Source organism: Gymnoscopelus braueri, assembly GCF_963280865.1.
Source record: "Gymnoscopelus braueri genome assembly, chromosome: 9".
Classification (NCBI taxonomy): domain Eukaryota; kingdom Metazoa; phylum Chordata; class Actinopteri; order Myctophiformes; family Myctophidae; genus Gymnoscopelus; species Gymnoscopelus braueri.
The window spans coordinates 37,107,475-37,126,534 of NC_137610.1; the positions used below are offsets into that span (position 1 = coordinate 37,107,475).

Below are 19,060 nucleotides of genomic sequence, written 5' to 3' on the forward strand. Positions count from 1 at the left end.
ATCGGTACACGGTATCTCTATAGTCATGTGATCAAGACATATCTGTCAGATTTTTCATATTCCATCCTGATCGGCTAACATTGGCTTTTGCAGGCTTGGTTGAACGCAACGTGCCATTTCCGTGAAATTTTGCACGCACATTCTCACTAGTCCAAGGAAGAAATGCCATCCTTTTCACATTGGCCTGTTATAGCGCCACCAGCAGGCCGATTTTTGCTAAATACATTTCTTTAACAAAATGCCTCAAACCATGAATGATTGCAGTGAAAGGCATTTTCACTGCAATCACATATTGGCCTATTATAGCACCACCAGTAGGCCACAATCTCCTGGCGGAGACCTGTGCTCCGGGGAGCACTTTTTCTAGTTATATATTTGTTTCATGACAAAACATTCGAATTTTCCTCATCCCCATGGAAACCCCATTCAATGGAAACTCACAATCTTCACTTTAAAGCCATGTGTTATGTCGAATTCTGCATGCCTGCTGGAAAATGCATGCACCTTGCAGGTGTGCCAGACCTCTCACTTGGCCTTATCCACCACCATGCACCACATGGATGTTTTAGACTGCACCGTCCTTCCTACATGTCCAGTCTAATGAAACTATACATTCCAGGACAGTCACTACGCTCCCACGGTGCTGGTTACCTCACAGTCACCATGCAGGTTTAAGAAAAAAACTGATGGGGGCAGAGCATTCCAGATAAAGGAATCTGAATTGGTGCAGACGTGCACTGTGCCCCCTGTCTCTGGAATGCTCTTCCTCCAACTGTCACAAAAGCTACTCTGGGGAATTTTTTTATCTAAAACCCATCTTTTCTCCTTGCGCTTGGCTCCTCCTAGTTTTACTGATTTTATTGTTTGTTTGGTCCCTCTCGTTTCACTGATTTTAAAGGGGCACTTGACCGATTTTGCACCCACATCCTATTTTAATGAAGTTGAGGACGTAATAAACATGATGTCAAAGTGTGTTTTGTGTATTTTCTGTATTTTTTATTTTGAACGTTGGGGGGATGTCAGTTTTTTCCTGGACTACAATGGATAACAGCCCATGTTTCCTGTAAATCTAGTCACTGATTCTTTACCCCTATGGTCACCAAACTAAATATTGGACCCATTTTTCACAAGCTACACACCTTCCCATCATTCTGACACTAAAATGGCAGAAAAAAATCAGAAGAAAATCAACGTCGTTATCGACCTCTCTCTGTCCCAGCAACGCAATCTCGCAATAGTAATCATAGGACGTTCGTGAGATCTTACGTCAGACGGCTCACATTTAGTAGAACATTTGTGTACCATTTTACACCTAATGGCATCTCATCCCCTAATGGCATCCGCCTAATTAAGGATCTTTGCTGGAACTACAGGAAACATGGGCTGTAGTCCATTATAGTCCACGAAGGACTGACATTCCCCCCTTGTTGATGTACGAGGGGGAGAAATCATTTAAAAAAAAAACTAAAAAAAACATATAAAACACAAAACACACTGCAACATCATGTATACTATCTCCTCAACTTAACTCAACTTTTCCCTTTAATGTTTTGTTTTCTGTGATGTAGTTTTTTGCCTTTTCTATTTTTCTATCTTTTTCGGTTGTGTATTGCCGTTTAACGATTGTCTGATCATTGTCTGATTTTGAATTTTTTTGTTGTGTACAGAGTGTACAGACTCAGAGACCCCTTAGGGTGATGTTGCACTATAAATAAATAAAAACTGAACTGAACTGAACTTTAGAACAACTACAGACTCCGACTGATTGCACTTCTATCCGCCTGTGAGCTCTAGTGTCGTAGTGTCGGGCAACAAGTTACAGAGGATAGACTACATCCTGTAGCCTGAAGGTATGATGTGTTTATCTCAACTAGCCTTCAAAAACTAGGCGTAGCCTGGCAACATGTGTGTGTGTGTGCGTGCGTGCGTGCGTGCGTGCGTGCGTGCGTGCGTGCGTGCGTGCGTGCGTGCGTGCGTGTGTTTGTATGTCATCAATGCATTTATTTGTCAAGGGAAGAGAGATTGCATGCAAGTTTTTGTTTGTTTTTAATGATAATTTCTTTAGGCAATTCTTGCTTTATTAGATACAGTATATAAACAGGATACTGAGGCCAGGGGGAAGGGAGACGTAAGACGTGACAGGGGTTGGATTCAAACTCGGGTCCTCGCAACGCAAGGTGCACGTGCACTGGCTGAGCCACCAGGCACCCTGAGTGCATGCAACTTGATGTGTGTTTGGAAAACAACATTGTACAAAAGGAATATTGGAAAGGCTTCACATTAATGCTCAGTGGCCTTGATGCATTTGATGCTTTCATGTTTTCTGTCTCTGCTGAGAGACAGACAGAGTCTGTAAAATGTAATCTACTGCAGAGTTTACAGGACATCATTAAAAATAGGATGAGACAAAGAGAGAAAGATGTATGTTGAGCGAGCGAGAGAGAGGTAGTGAGAGAATAAGAGCACAAGAGAGAGTGTAAGCACAAGAAACACAGTGAGAGAGAGAGAGAGAGAGAGAGAGAGACTGAATTGACTGTCAGGTTATTATCGTGAAACTCATCTTTCTCTCTTTCACTCTCTCTCTGGCTCTCGCTCTACCTCTGCCTTTTCATGTTAACAAGCATCAAATTCACCACCCAACATTTGCCACCTTTCTGCAACCTTTTCCATTTTATACAATGATCTTCCCAACACCTCCAAGCTAGCTCCTTCCGGGCCCTCAGCCATTAATGAACCCCCTGCTGGTTGGGCGATTATTGGATGGAGGACCCTCTGATTGGCTGTCAGCCTCTTTACAGAGGATCAGTGGGTCAACAAAACGCCTCCCTCAGACGTGAAGCTGGATGACTGACAGTTGGCTGGCTGAACGCCGAACCTCTCATTTGCTCTAGTGTCTTTTGTTTCTCAGTTGTTTGCCGTTTCAGAATGATTATTTTGATGATATATTTTATATGTTGACTTTATTTCTTTCTCTATTCCTTTTTTTTCTCCTTTCGTTTGTTTGTTTGTTTGTTTCTGTACACTCCTTCACGTCCACACACACACTATATGACTATAGAGATAATGTGTATCGATTTGCGTGATGTTTGGAAAAATCTGTAGGAGTAATATCAAAAAATGTTTTGTTGCAAAAATCGGCCTCCTGGTGGCGCTATAATAGGGCAATGTCAAAAGGGTGGCATTTGTTCCTCAACGTAGTGCGAATGTGCATGCAAAGTTTCACCACTATCGGACGCTGTGTTCAAGATTTGCAGCATTCTGTTCAAAACGGGCCACTCCTGCAAACTTTAGATGACAATCTTAGCCAACCAGGATGGAATATGAAAAATCTAACAGATTCGTCTTGATCACATGAGATCATGTGTACCGATTTGCATGAAATTTGGATAAAATCTGAAGGAGTAATAACAAAAAAATTGCTTTACATAAGTCGGCCTCATGGTGGCGCTATAAATGTTTTTTCCTTGGCCTCTAGGGAGTGCTCATACAAAGTTTTACGCAGATCGGTGCAGGTAAAAACGCGAATCGGCCTGTTATAGCACCACCATGAGGCTGATTAAAAAATGTTAAGTGGCATTTCTTCCTTGGCCTAGTGCAGGGCTACTCAACTTAAGATGGCTCAGGGGCCACTCAGCAAAATACCAAAAGTCCAAGGGGCCGCCATAAAAATGACGGTCCTATTTTGGATTTTTCGATTTTGTAACGCACAAGAAAATGTACATTTTGACATCATATTCTTTTCACTGTACCAGTTTATTTTGTGTTGTGTGTATGTCCAGTGGCAGACACCTATCCTGGGCGCGCGGGGCCGCCAAGACGCTGCGATCGGGCCGCATGCGGCCCGCGGGCCGCGGGTTGAGTAGCGCTGGCCTAGTGGGATAATGCGTGCAAAATGTCACGGAAATCGAACGCTGCGTTCATTATTTGAGGCATTTTGTTCAAAACGGAGCACTCCTGCAAACTTTGGAAGCTAATCTTAGCCAATCAGGATGGATTATGAAAAATTTGAAAGACCTGTTTTGTTTAATGACTGTAGAGATACTGTTTACCGATTTGCGTGATGTTTGGACAAAATCTGTAAGAGTAGGCTAGTACAAAAAAATGTGTTTTGCATAACTCGATGTCCTGGTGGCACTATAACAGGCCGATCTGAAAAGTTTGGGGCAGAGGTTCTGCTCACGGACGGACGGACGGACGGACGGACGGACGGACAGGATGCAAAACATTCTCTGCTACGCCTTTGACCTGGCGGAGACAATTAGGCATAACTCTATCTCCAACCCCTAAACCTAATCTCTAAATGTCTAATCCTAACTCTAACTCCAACCTGAATCCTTTCCTAATTATAAGCCTATATCTAAAAGTATTTTTAATTAGAAAACTGCCCCTTCTCTTGTCCACGATGTCTATTTTTTTGATTCTACTATACTTGTGCATGGGGACATTTGGTCCTCACAAGTATAGCAATACACGCACACACACACACACACACACACACACACACACACACACACACACACACACACACACACACACACACACACACACACACACACACACACACACACACACACATTGCGGGGCTAAGCCTCTAAGCTTAGCTTTTGAAGGCTAATTGAGACAAACACCAAATACTCACACATACACACACACGTGCACACGCACACACACACACACACACACACACACACACACACACACACACACACACACACACACACATACACACACACACACACACACACACACACACACACACACACACACACACACACACACACACACACACACACACACACACACACACACACACACACACACACACACACACACACACACCTTCCAGGGTCTCAAGAGGATTTAGTTTGTCACGCAATGGGACCGGCCACCCAGTGCAGCGTCATATTAACATGGCAATAACACACTAGAGACCAGGGTTACCATAGTACAAGTTGCCGTAGTAGCATGGAAAATTCTCACTCATCCAGGCTGCTGGGCTTCTGTTGCTGGTTTTCCATTCAAATGTATTGCAAAGATTAACCGCATTTTCAGAAGATTGGCAAAAAAAAAAGTGAATTAATTTATGAATATCAGTATCTGTCTGTCTGTTGGTCTGTGGAGGATACACCAAATCTGTGTGTTTTTGGGTGGTGTAGGCATCGGCTTCACTGATTGGCCAACCCAACCCATCGGCTTCCCTGATTGGCCACGCTTTGCGTAGTGTTTGTGCCGACCGATAAGGTAGTGTGCACAATGGAACTCCATTTGCGTATGCTAACGTACGTCATCAGTTTCTGACAACATCAGGGATCCTGTATCTCCATTTAGTTGATTGAGTCAGTACTACAGTAACTACTGGGTTGGTACAGAGTACCAATTCTGCTGATTGTTTCCCACCTGAGCACCCATATTACTTATGTAATAATAATAATTACTTATGTTGGAAAGCTGTGTGCACCGTCCTTGTGCTTTCCAAAGGCTGCCCATTGTCCCGCAAAATGTAGTTGGCTACAGTTATTAACTACTACATGATGAAAAAGTATCACTATACATTAGAATAAGTGGGGAACATTAATTAACGAAGCAGCAGTGTGCACATTTAAGCTGATTCATGAAACGTAGGTGAGTTGTAAAAGATGATCTTGTTTATCTGGATATTTTAATGTTTTAAACCTGTTTCACCCAGTGCCAATTGCCTAAGCATGTAATGTAATCCTGGGCGCTACTCTCCCTCTGCCAGCCTGGGGAGAGCCCCAAACTGAGCTCATGCTTCCTTCCATGCATAAGGAGTGAGCAGGCCGCTTCTTATCACCTGACAGGGCGGAGTTTCCCCGGTAGTACATAGCGCGTGGAAGGAACACCTTATTCCAACCACTTCCTTTCCCCTCCATCAGGTGCCCTGCCTGACCAGGGGGAGGCAATATAGAGACCAGGATTACTGCATGTTTTTTGTGAGGGTACCTACCCTAGGGGACACGGGGAGAACATGCAAACTCCACACAGAAAGGCCCTTTCGACAACCCCACCTAGGGTATGGGCACTGATGACGCGGAGGAGAGAACACGGCCCCAGCGCCCTCAGCGTCCCCGGCAGGAATCGAACCCAGGACCTGGGCGCTACCGACTGCACCACCGTGCCACCTTATAAAACGATTTTAACTTACAATTGTGTGCAATCGATAGAGTGAGTTAAATGCTCTCTATATTTGGCAAAAGTGTTTCCATCTCCCATTTAAGGATCCCATTTTCGATAAAGGCAAAAAACACCCCAGGCCCCAGCGAGCGGATATGTGATATTTAAAGATTTATTAATGCCAAATTCAAAAATGCGCATAAAAACAGTTTGATGGAAACCCAAGTGACTCACACACAAACATGACTACAATCCTTCCATCTGTCGGCACCATGAAAAGTGTGTGTGTGTGTGTGTGTGTGTGTGTGTGTGTGTGTGTGCGCGCATATGTGTGTGTGTGATTGTATGTTGTACGAGGCTGGGGTCGTAAAGAGCAATGAGCATCATTCAGTGATAGACAGAAAGAAGAATAGCAGTAGATCTGATCAATCTGGATGTGTTCCCTCGAGACGGTGCATATGTGTGTGTGTGTGTGTGTGTGTGTTTGTTTGTGTTTGAGTGTGCATGTGTGTTTGTTTGTGTTTGAGTGTGCATGTGTGTTTGTAAGGTGAGGTGAGCAGCAGGCATCAGCAGCATTTCTGCGCAGTCAGCAGTGATCTTGCCAGCCTTTGCACAACCAGTCTCATGAATAGATCAGTATGTTGTGTGTGTTTGTGCATGTGTATGTGTGCATGTCCATGACTGCCACAATCATGAAATGCAGCTTTGTGTGCGTGTGTACATGTATGCATGAGTATGCGCGCATACTGTGTGTGTGTGTGTGTGTGTGTGTGTGTGTGTGTGTGTGTGTGTGTGTGTGTGTGTGTGTGTGTGTGGTGTGTGTGTGGTGTGTGTGTGGTGTGTGTGTGGTGTGTGTGTGTGTGTGTGTGTGTGTGTGTGTGTGTGTGTGTGTGTGTGTGTGTGCGCGTGTGTGCGTGTGTGTGTGTGTTTCTGTCAAACTTCTTATTATGAGGATGTCTGGGTCCAATCAGTCTCTCACTGTCCCAGATTCACCCAGAAACAGTGTGCCACTGTGTTCACTATTTCAAAACCAACCCAAACCAACATGGTTTGAATAAGGGCTTCATGAGTGCTACATATTCATGCAATAACTTTATCTTTTCCATGGGCGGTTCTCTTCTATTCATCTGGTTGTGTTGAAGAGGAGTTTGGTATGCAGACAAAACAGACTGTGGAAGTGAATGTAGGCTACTGTAGCTGTTCTGTAGGGCCAGTTTGGTGTGCACAGTGCCAGTTCAGAGTTGTCCATCATTAAAACTGAGCGTGGGTCGATGCAGCCATGCAAGAAAAGCACTAAGACGTGCTGTTGTGGTGCGAATATCATAGAGTCGGACACATTCTTTACTTTGCACTTAAAATTCATTTATTGCCTATAAGTTTGACAATACAAAAAATAGGGGAAATGGGAGGTGGAACAATATGTTGGCATGTCATTGTTCAAACAAATCTGAATGCAGGTGTCTCTGTCTGCCTAGTAAGCACAGGTGGGCTCAATCCCACTATTTAGGGATGACATAGGGATGACAATGGTCACTATCCTATTGTCCTAAAGTGCTGTTTTCCTTTTCCACAACTATCTTCAACACATGCACAGTCAAATCCGTTGTGATATTTTTTTTTGGAAACAACGGATTCAATTTTTTTTGGAAACAATCTTCACAACGGATAATCAAAAGTTCCATATTACAAAGCTTCAAGACCCCCCCCCCCCCCGATTCAATTTAAACAGAAACCAGAGTTCTTGGTCTGTTCACTGAACCAAAATAGCGTGCACTCAACATGAAGCAAGGAGAGACCAGCCGAGTAATGATCATCTAGCACTCACACAAAGGCAATCAGGTGAAATGTTATCTTGCACACTCACTGCAACTGATAGAAGAAATCAAGAACGGAAACCAAATAAAACATCATAATTGGTACTTGCATGTCTGGACAGGTTTTGCTTGCCCGGGCAAGCAGGGAGTCCTTATTGTCGGACCTTGTCTCAACGTTTCCCTTTATTTAGAATCAGAAAAAGTGTAAACAACTTAATTGAACCTTTCAGTATTATTGCGTGTGGGTGATCTAGCTGAAAGTTCCAATAGTATTCATGATATTTCGAGTCATTTGAACCAAAGATATTGATGCACAATGCAAGATTTTGACAAGTACTGACCATGTTGAGTGTTGTATCCCACATTTTGAAAATTGAGAAAAAACGTCAAAATATGGTTGAAGCGACTTTGAAAAACTTAAATTTCCTCACACGTATTGTGGGGAAAGCTTTAGAAGAAAATAGCAGATTGACAAGCTCACAACGCGTTGCAGTGTGACGCGTTGTGAGCTTGTTGATCAGCTATTCTCAGCAAAAGCTTTCCTCACAATAACAGAAAACAGAAAAGACACTAGTATAGAGCCCTGAGGGACTCCGCTCAACCATATTGGGTTTATGTGTTTAAGTGGTTAAGTGGTGTTGTTATTGGGGGATGAGTTCTTCCCATACAGCCAGAATAGACCATTGTGTAATTGAGTAAATGCCACAAGACGTATTAAAAGTCAAGGCCTCATTTACCCTTTTCGGTAGCACTTTATAATAACTATACACTATAAAGCATTAGTTAAGCATTAGTAAATGCTTAATTTCTCATGAACTCATCATTAGTAAAGCATTATTCATACATTACTAAGCATTAGTAAACATAGTTATAAATGTTGCAACTATACACTATTAAGTATTAGTTAAGCACTAGTAAAACACTTAATCCATCATTAATTCATCATTTGTATAGCATTATTCATACATTACTAAACATTAGTAAACACAATTATAAACCTTTCAACTAAACACGATTTACAATTAGTTAAGTATTATTAAGTATTTACGTCATCATGAATTCATCATTTACATAGCAATTAAGTACTTAATTCATCATGAATTCATCATTTATATAGCATTAATAATACATTAATAAACGTTTGTAAACACAGTCATAAGCGTTTTATTGCCCATTGATAACCTAATCTTTAATGTGCTTAATGATTGTATTCTCATACTTTGTAAATGATAGATTCAACATTTATAAATAGGTATTATATCAATTTACAAACCAGTTATTTATGAGTTGTTAATGGTTCATACGATCATTTAGAAAGTCTGAGTAAACACCATATACAAACCACTTGGATGTATATTTATGCGGACATTTGTACATGGTTAGTGAGTGTATTAATAAATGTCTTATAAACACTTATTCATACTCAATGAATGATTTATTAAGGTAGTTACTACTTGTTAGTTAAGTATTTTGCGTGAGCCCATCTAAAGTGAGGACTATCTATGCCTTATAAAGCATTTATAAATGAGATAGCGTGAGCCCATCTAAAGTGAGGACTATTTATGCCTTAAAGCATTTATAAATGAGATAGAAGCAGTGATATAGAAAGTGCCAATATTTATTGCAACAATTGAGACAGAACATGGCCCGTGCAGTATACAAATAAAATTAACATTCTTGTGCTGTATGAAAATAAACAAACAATATGCAATGCTATAAACATGTACACATGGCTGATAAATTAAATAAACATTTTGCTTCATGAAAATAAACAATAAACAATCTGCTATGCTATAAACATGTAAACATGGCTGATAAATTAAGTAAACATTATTGTACTTTATGAAAATAACCCATACAGAATCTGCTATGCTATAAACATGAAAACATGGCTGAAAAATGTAATAAACATTCTTGTACTGTATGAAAAACTAAATCTGGGTTCTGCCTTCACTATGGGTATAGCCACCCTTGCGGAGCTAGGCAGACAGTTAACATCAGAAGGTAAAAACAACCCAAAAAAAAGGCTTGTTTTGGGTTTCTTCTTTAAATTATCTCTTTGTTTTTTCTTATTTGTAGAACAGCAATGACATGAAATACACATAGAATGGATTTGTTAAATAGTGTTTTCCACAGTAAATATTTTAACTTTTTAACAATGCTTTTAAAGAAATGAATTCACTTGCAAACATGAATTAAGCAGCTAAACATTCACACAGTTGCAATGATATGAAATTAACATGTACATAAACACATCCCTGATTTTGCTGGAAATAATAATATGCAAATCTCTCCCAATATGCACAAATAAATCACTTGAGTGAAAATAAAAACACAACATTGCTCCCTATAATGGCATTACAGCATTAGCTCAGAGCAGAATAGCCTATAAGCTAACATGACACACAGCAGCCTGCAGCCTAATGGCTGACAGGCTAATAGGCTAGGCCATATGACTGGTACTGATTAGCAACAAACATGACGTTTTTACCACAGACAGAATACACAGTTGGGCTGTGAAAAAGGTTCTAGCAATCATGTTTCATCATTACTGAGACAATACATCACAAGGCCAGTACTTACAGACACAGCTGCACATAGCTTTGCTCTATGCTAAACAGGAAGTGAATGCATACTGCAGGTGTTGCCAGATTTTGCAAAAAAAACAAGCGGCCAGGTCTTTGAAAACAAGCCCAAAAGAAGCAAGCAACTAGGCTCAGTTTTACCAGCTATCGGCCATTTGAAAATAGCAGATCAACAAGCACACAATGTGTCACATCATGACACGTTGTGAGCTTGTAGATCTCTTATTTTCAAAAACATATTGGGAAAAAAAGTAAAATATTTTCATGAAAAAATGTGGGAACCACTGGTTTAAAAAAAACATTAGAAAGCAAGCCCAATTAAGCAACTACACTTTAAAAAAAAGCCCCAAATTGTTTATTACATTGTATAACATTGTCCACCTACCTGCCCACTGTGGGCGTGGCCAGGTAGGGGATATCAATGAGTTTCCTGTTTACCAGTGTTGCCATGTCTGCTTATAATAAACGATTTGGGGCTTTTTTTTAAAAGTGTAGTTGCTTCATTGGGCTTACTTTCTAATGGTTTTTTTTAAACCAGTGGTTCCCAAAAATTTTCATGGAAAGGAAAAATATTTTTTGAAAATATTTTACTTTTTTCCTAATATATATTTTTTTAAATAACAGATCTACAAACTCACAACGTGTCTTGATGTGACACATTGTGAGCTTGTTGATCTGCTATTTTCAAATTGCCGATGTAAAGTGGTAAAACTGAGCCAAGTTGCTTTCTTTTTTGGGCTTGTTTTCAAAGACCTGGCCGCTTGTTTTTTTGCAAAATCTGGCAACACCTGCAGTGTGCATTCACTTCCTGCTTAGCATAGAGCAAAGCTATGTGCAGCTGTGTCTGTAAGTACTGGCCTTGTGATGTATTGTCTCAGTAATGATGAAACATGATTGCTAGAACCTTTTTCACAGCCCAACTGTGTATTCTGTCTGTGGTAAAAACGTCATGTTTGTTGCTAATCAGTACCAGTCATATGGCCTAGCCTGTTAGCCTGTTAGCCATTAGGCTGCAGGCTGCTGTGTATCATGTTAGCTTATAGGCTATTCTGCTCTGAGCTAATGCTGTAATGCCATTATAGGGAGCAATGTTGTGTTTTTATTTTCACTCAAGTCATTTATTTGTGCATATTGGGAGAGATTTGCATATTATTATTTCCAGCACAACCAAGGATGTGTTTATGTACATGTTAATTTCATATAATTGCAACTGTGTGAATGTTGAGCTGCTTAATTCATGTTTGCAAGTTAATTCATTTCTTTAAAAGCATAAAGTTAAAATATTTACTGTGGAAAACATTATTCAGTACATATTTTAACAAATCCATTCACTGTTTTTTCCATGTCATTGCTGTTCTACAAATAAGAAAAACCAAAGAAGATAATTTAAAGAAGAAACCCAAAACAAGACTTTGCCTCCAAACAGATTTTTATTTGTTTTACTTCCTGAACTGTCTGCCTAGCTCTGCAAGGGTGGCTATATGCATAGTGAAGGCAGAAAACAGAATGTTTTTCTTTTCATACAGTACAAGAATGTTAATTACATTTTTCAGCCATGTTTACATGTTCATAGTATAGCAGATTTTTTTATTGTTTATTTTCATAAAGTTAGTAAAATGTTTATTTAATTTATCAGCCATGTTTACATGTTTGTAGCATAGCAGATTGTTTATCGTTTATTTTCATAAAGTAAAATGTTTATTTAATTTATCAGCCATGTTTACATGTTTGTAGCATAGCAGATTGTTTATCGTTTATTTTCATAAAGTACAATGTTTATTTAATTTATCAGCCATGTTTACATGTTTGTAGCATAGCAGATTGTTTATCGTTTATTTTCATAAAGTACAATGTTTATTTAATTTATCAGCCATGTTTACATGTTTATAGCATAGCAGATTGTTTATTGTTTATTTTCATGAAGTAAAATGTTTACTTAATTTATCAGCCATGTGTACATGTTTATAGCATTGCATATTGTTTGTTTATTTTCATACAGCACTAGAATGTTACTTTTATTTTTACACTGCATGGGCCATGTTCTGTCTCAATTGTTGCAATAAATATTGGCACTTTCTATATCACTGCTTCTATCTAATTTATAAATGCTTTATAAGGCATAGATAGTCCTCACTTTAGATGGGCTCACGCTATCTCGTTTATAAATGCTTTATAAGGCATAGATAGTCCTCACTTTAGATGGGCTCACGCAAAATACTTAACTAACAAGTAGTAACTACCTTTAATAAATCATTCATTGAGTATGAATAAGTGTTTATAAGACATTTATTAATACACTCACTAACCATGTACAAATGTCCGCATAAATATACATCCAAGTGGTTTGTATATGGTGTTTACTTAGACTTTCTAAATGATCGTATGAACCATTAACAACTCATAAATAACTGGTTTGTAAATTGATATAATACCTATTTATAAATGTTGAATCTATCATTTACAAAGTGTGAGAATACAATCATTAAGCACATTAAAGATTAGGTTATCAATGGGCAATAAAACGCTTATGACTGTGTTTACAAACGCTTATTAATGTATTATTAATGCTATATAAATGATGAATTCATGATGAAATAAGTACTTAATTGCTATATAAATGATGAATTCATTATGAATTAAGTACTTACTAATGCTTAACTAATTGAAAATCGTGTATAGTTGAAAGGTTTATAACTGTGTTTACTAATGCTTAGTAATGTATGAATAATGCTATACAAATGATGAATTAATGATGAATTAAGTGTTTTTACTAATGCTTAACTAATGCTTAATAGTGTATAGTTTCAACATTTATAACCGTGTTTACTATTGCTTAGTAATGTATGAATAATGCTTTACTAATGATGAGTTCATGATGAATTAAGCATTTACTAATGCTTAACTAATGCTTTATAGTGTATAGTTAATATAAAGTGCTACCAACTTTACTTTTTTGATTAGATTGAAGTTAGTTTCTTTCTTCACAGCATACAAAGCTATGGCTTTTCGTTGCAGAATGGTTGTTGTTTACAATGTGTAACCAGGATCTGGTGAAAGTTGAAACAACGCTGAACTTTTTGTTTTTGGCACGCACGCTTTTTCTTTTGTGAAAAAGTATTAGCAGAAAAAGAAATCCCCCCGTTGTAGGGAAATTTCAAAGGGCTAGAATATGCAAAAGGGAGAAGGTGAGCTTACTTGCATTTCTGAAGGAAGAAACCAGAAAGATTAAAGGAACGTTTCTTTGTTCCCAAAGTCATTCAAACAATACCCCAATACGCACGCACGCACGCACGCACGCACGCACGCACGCACGCACGCACGCACGCACGCACGCACGCACGCACGCACGCACACACACACACACACACACACACACACACACACACACACACACACACACAGTTTACACGAAGTTCAAAAGGGCACACCTCCTTATCTTCAAAACAACCAAAACAATCATAATAGACAGTATCAGTCTTAGTACACATTATTACATACATACTTGAGTTAAGTGTCATAGTTTTATCACTTTGAAGATGTAGCCTAAATGATTTTATGTGCTACTTCATTTGTTGTATTGGAGATACAAGGACTGTTTTATCTTCTTCTCAGTTTTACATAAATTCAGAAACACCCAAGCCTGGCAGTTAAAATCTAGGAAGCCAGTACAACGTGTGTGGTTGATGGGGAATACGATTAGAGCAGTTCAAATAATATACCATTAAAATATGATCAGGATGTCATTTGTCAGGGATACCTGTTACAAGACTGTCCAGAGAACCGACAACAGCATACCAGCAGAATATTCAAAGAGTTTATTCCAGATACAGTATGTGTTGCATAAGTAGACCTTTCCCAGATGACCGGTCTGAATGGTTCATGATATCGCAGAAGATCAGAAATGTATTTTGGCCCGAAACCATTCAATGCTCTATAGACCAACAGTAGTATTTTGAAATCAATTCTTCAATGTCTTTGACATACAGGGAGCTTGTGTAAAGATCTGGTTGAATATTTTTCACTTGTAATCCCTTCGTCATTAAGTCCAACCTTCTTTTGTTTATCCAATTTGATGTTCTTTCATCAGTCACTCCTTTCTCTGTCTCACCTACTGTATCCCCCCCCCCCCCACACACACACACACACACACACACACACACACACACACACACACACACACACACACACACACACACACACACACACACACACACACACACACACCCACACACACACACCTATACCAACCCCCCCCCCCCCCCCTTTCCTCAGGTCTTCATTAAAACTTGATGGGGATGAGTGAAGCCAATAATCTCAAAGCCCTGTGAACAGCCCTGCCTGAAATCAATAGGTTTCCTGCTACAGAAAAGAAAAGGAGGGAAAAAAGTCAGACTTATTAAATATTTAACACTAAATCTCTGGGGACACTAAGGAGAGTTCTGGTGATGCACTGTCTGACACAATTAGCATCTCTTGTTCACCTGCCGGTCTCCTACCGTGTCTCTTCTGTTGGACAATGAGCACTATCCTGGTTTTATGAGACACGACAAGCCTCCTTAAGGTTGGTCACGCTCTTTAGTAGCGCTAGCTTAGCTGTCTCTTATACTTTGATATACGTTGTGACAATATGTCGCCGGGATGGACACAATTTCAGGGAGGGCTATTTTAGCTCTTGATAACAGGAATCCCTTGTTGGACTAAAGTGGTATCAGGGGCTTCAATTCAACTGTCTTTCTCACAAGCCAGGGCAGTCTAGAGATCATCTCCGTGGTGGTGTTTAATAAGTCTTTGACTGTTTTCTGTGATGTTTTTTTTCCCTCAGCTGAGTTTAATCCTTAGACCAGCATGTTCAGCCTGTTACGATATCATGTAGCCTTGTAGTCTTTCACTGCCTTGGCTATGGCATGCCATGGTGTTCTTAAAAGAGGTAGTGATTTCATGGGTTTTTAAGGCGTGTTTATAAGGTACACAGATACACTGGAGCTACCACTATGGTAGCATCCTGGGAGGGCATCTCAACCTCAATTGTAGCATCAACTGTGTTTTAAGATTGATGAAAAGGAAGAATTTAAAACATTTTTCTCGATAAATCTCTACTTATTCAAATCGCTTTACAATGTGTTTTATTACATCACCCATTTTACGCATCAACATAATGGTATAGTACATTATATCATATTCTACCCAGACTGACTTGGCATTCAAATCTGTGTAATATGTAGTTGTGGGATATGAGCTATCAATCACTGTTCAAGCTTCCAAATTAAGGGAGCTGGATGTGAAATAAATGAATTATGGAGGAACTGGCTGTGAGATGTGGTTGTTGTAGAGGTGTAGGGGTTTTGTGCTGTGGTATTGGCAGCTTGTAGTCAATAAATTGGTCATTCAGTTCAATCTGCTGAACAAAGTTGGTCCAATTAGAGTATAGTGTGGGCCTTGTGTTATACACTACATTATCTCAGGACCTTCCACCACCTCCTTTGGACCAGAACTCATTACCACATTATTGGGTGGGGGCTCGATGTGTGGAGCCAGATGGCTTCAGGAAAGAAGCTGCATTAACAACTAGAAGGGGTGTTCTGCAGTGGTGGAGCACATACAGTATCTCTGCCAGGCCAGGTGGCCTACTCAGGACTCTGTAAGTCGAGGATTGCATCTGTCAAGAAAGACCCTAGGAAGATGCGAGAGGAAATAGTATTTCCACGATATACGGTTCAACTTTCCAAATGTTTTGCATCCCCTATGGTCAGAAGTGAAAGCGCTTTTGGGAGGTGCTGGTGCACTCAGAGGCCCCTCAACATGCGATTCCAATTTGGTGTAGTAGCAAAAAGTGTGTTTTGAAGAAACTGCAAAATGTCAGGAAATGTAGTTACGTGGAAATGGGCATAGCCTATGATCCAAAGAATCCAAGGAATTTTTTTAAAAAAAAGTTTAATTGTACAACCTACGGTTCCAGAGTAATAGGTCAAAACGTAAATCAGGCTGGTATCATCACCATCATAATGGCAGTGTGCATAAAAAGTTTGATGCTGATTAGTCTAGTCTAGTGGTTTGTGAGATTAGCAGGCCACACACACACACGCACGCACACACACACGCACGCACACACGCACGCACACACGCACGCACGCACGCACACACGCACGCACGCTCGCACGCACGCTCGCACACACACACACACACACACACACACACACATACACACACACACACACACACACACACAGGGGGAAACAATCTCTGTCCCTGCCCTTCGGCCTGGTTGAGATAATGACAACTACAAATTGATGACTACAAATTGCTAATCAGCTAAGTTCATAGTTTTCCTCATTGTGCACCATGCTCCAACCATTTCACTCAAATTACATCTTGTTCATTGGGTGCGTTCAACCAAATAATTTGTCAGAAGAATTAAAAGAGCAGGTTCACGCTCCCAAAATCAATCCAATTCCAATTTAGTTTGTCAAAACCGAACAAGTTCTCTGTGGACTATAACTTGTTTTATGCTGCATGCAGCTTCGACTGCTGAACGTTAGACCCCACCATGGTTGCCATCTGGTTGTGTTTGTAGTCCCTCAGAGAGTTTGTACCTTCTAAGCTACTAAGCCAACCTTTCTTCAAAACTGTGTACTGCACGATGCCAGCAGATTGCAGGAATAAAGCAATATGAAGCACAAACACCGTGATTCACTGCCCAATCACACACAATGTTTGCGTCTGTGTCATCTGCAGTGATGTTTGGCTAGTTAGAACAGTGGTTCTCAAACATTGTCATGTCAAGGACCACCAAAATGATATGTATTTGGCCACAAACCCCCTTTTGAAAAGAGTTTGGGACCACCACAACAGAAGATTTGTCAAGATTTGTCAAAAATCTTTTGAAAATAGTAGATCTACAATTGCAACGCGTTGTGAGCATCTTTTCGCTTTCTCTGCAAATATGCCATTTTGTTCTTGGTACCTGGCCAGCCTTCGTTTTGGCAAGAAGTACAGTATGCTGCAGCCTATTCAGTGCACTCTTTGTTTTCAGTTTGTATTGATGAGCACACACTCTCAAAAGGTTCAAGGCCATTTATATTGAAGTGCAAATCATTTGTCTGTGTGTTTGTTCTTGAATGCATGTGGGATGTGTGTGTGTGTGTGTGTGTGTGTGTGTGTGTGTGTGTGTGTGTGTGTGTGTGTGTGTGTGTGTGTGTGTGTGTGTGTGTGTGTGTGTGTGTGTGTGTGTGTGTGTGTGTGTGTGTGTGTGTGTGTGTGTTCGTGTGTGTTCGTGTGCGTGTGTGTACGCATTCCAGTGTTGAGCCCGTATCCCGCTGCTGCTGCTTCAGCCAGAAGGTGTCACTCCATCTACAAAGGTTTTGCCCAGTGTCTGATGGCCCTGGGGGACAGCCTGGCGGACAGCGCACACAAGGACGAGGACACGCATGAGATCCACTCTATCTGCAGGTCAGTGGGTTCACATGTGTTAATGTTGTAGCTACTTGCTGGAGCAGGGGTACGCCGAGATATTTTGTCCCCTCACTTTTCAGTGTGGGGACCCAGTTGTGTTGGCTGCTCTCACCACTCTGAGCGCTCTCTATGCGATTGGGTTGGTATATGTGTTAACTGCTGTGCCTCGCCAGCAGATCGTGTGTTGTGTAAGCCACAAATGGACGGCCACTAGGCCTCAAGCCTGAGAATACGTTATGACTGGAGGACATTCTCAACGAGCCCTGAACTGCAAGCCAGATACACAACATAGTAGGGACTGTGTTCACCTGCAGGATGTGAATGAGGAACCGGGTGCAGGGTACATGGGTTGTCAAAGCAAATACATGTGGTATTGAACATCAAACAGGGCAAACGCATTACCAACAAGCGTCTGTACAGTGCACTACCAAATGTATCAGAGAAGATAGCAGTCAGGCAAATGAGACCAGCTGGTCACTGCCATCGCCACCGGGAACTCCCTGCCAAAAAGTTTGTACTGTGGGAACAAACACACAGGCATCGATCAAAAGGACGTCCGAATTCTACCTACGTGGATGTGCTGAAGAAAGATGCTGGTGCGGCGAGCACAGACAAGCTGGCCAGATGTATGGAGAATCAAAATGACTGGAGACAGGCTCGTCTGAGGACAAAGTAGAGAGGCAACTCCGTCGTCAGACAGAGTAGCCTACTGTAGCATAAAATAAAAAATGAATGAACCACTGGACATAAAAACACGTTTTACAAAGCAAACACATTGGTGGTGTGTCTTGGGATTTAAAGTACAAAACACATTTGACATTCTGTTACACAAGTAGGCTGACATTTACTGTCATATCCTTCTTCAAAGTCTTCTTTTGGCTAATTCCCATCAATGGTCGTCACAGCGGATCATCTTGTTTCTATCTGCCTCTGTTCTCTGCATCTTCCTCAGTCACTCCAGTCACCGGCATTTCCTCTCTCACCGCTTCTATAAACCTCCTCTTTGGCCTTCCTCTTCAGCATTCTTCTCCCTCGTTCCTCCTCTGCATGGCCGAACCATCCTAACCATCCTAACCTCGC

The 19,060-nt window shown here is 40.6% G+C and overlaps 1 protein-coding gene across 2 annotated transcripts in view; it reads left to right on the forward strand.

The window, feature by feature from the left end:
• Positions 1-19,060, forward strand: part of nrn1la (neuritin 1-like a) — a 59,963-nt gene that overhangs the window by 29,369 nt on the left and 11,534 nt on the right. For both annotated transcript variants that reach the window (XM_080437490.1, XM_080437489.1), the window contains exon 2: positions 17,827-17,977. In XM_080437490.1, the coding sequence (XP_080293616.1) occupies positions 17,827-17,977 (151 nt within the window). The remainder of the gene's footprint in view (positions 1-17,826; positions 17,978-19,060) is intronic.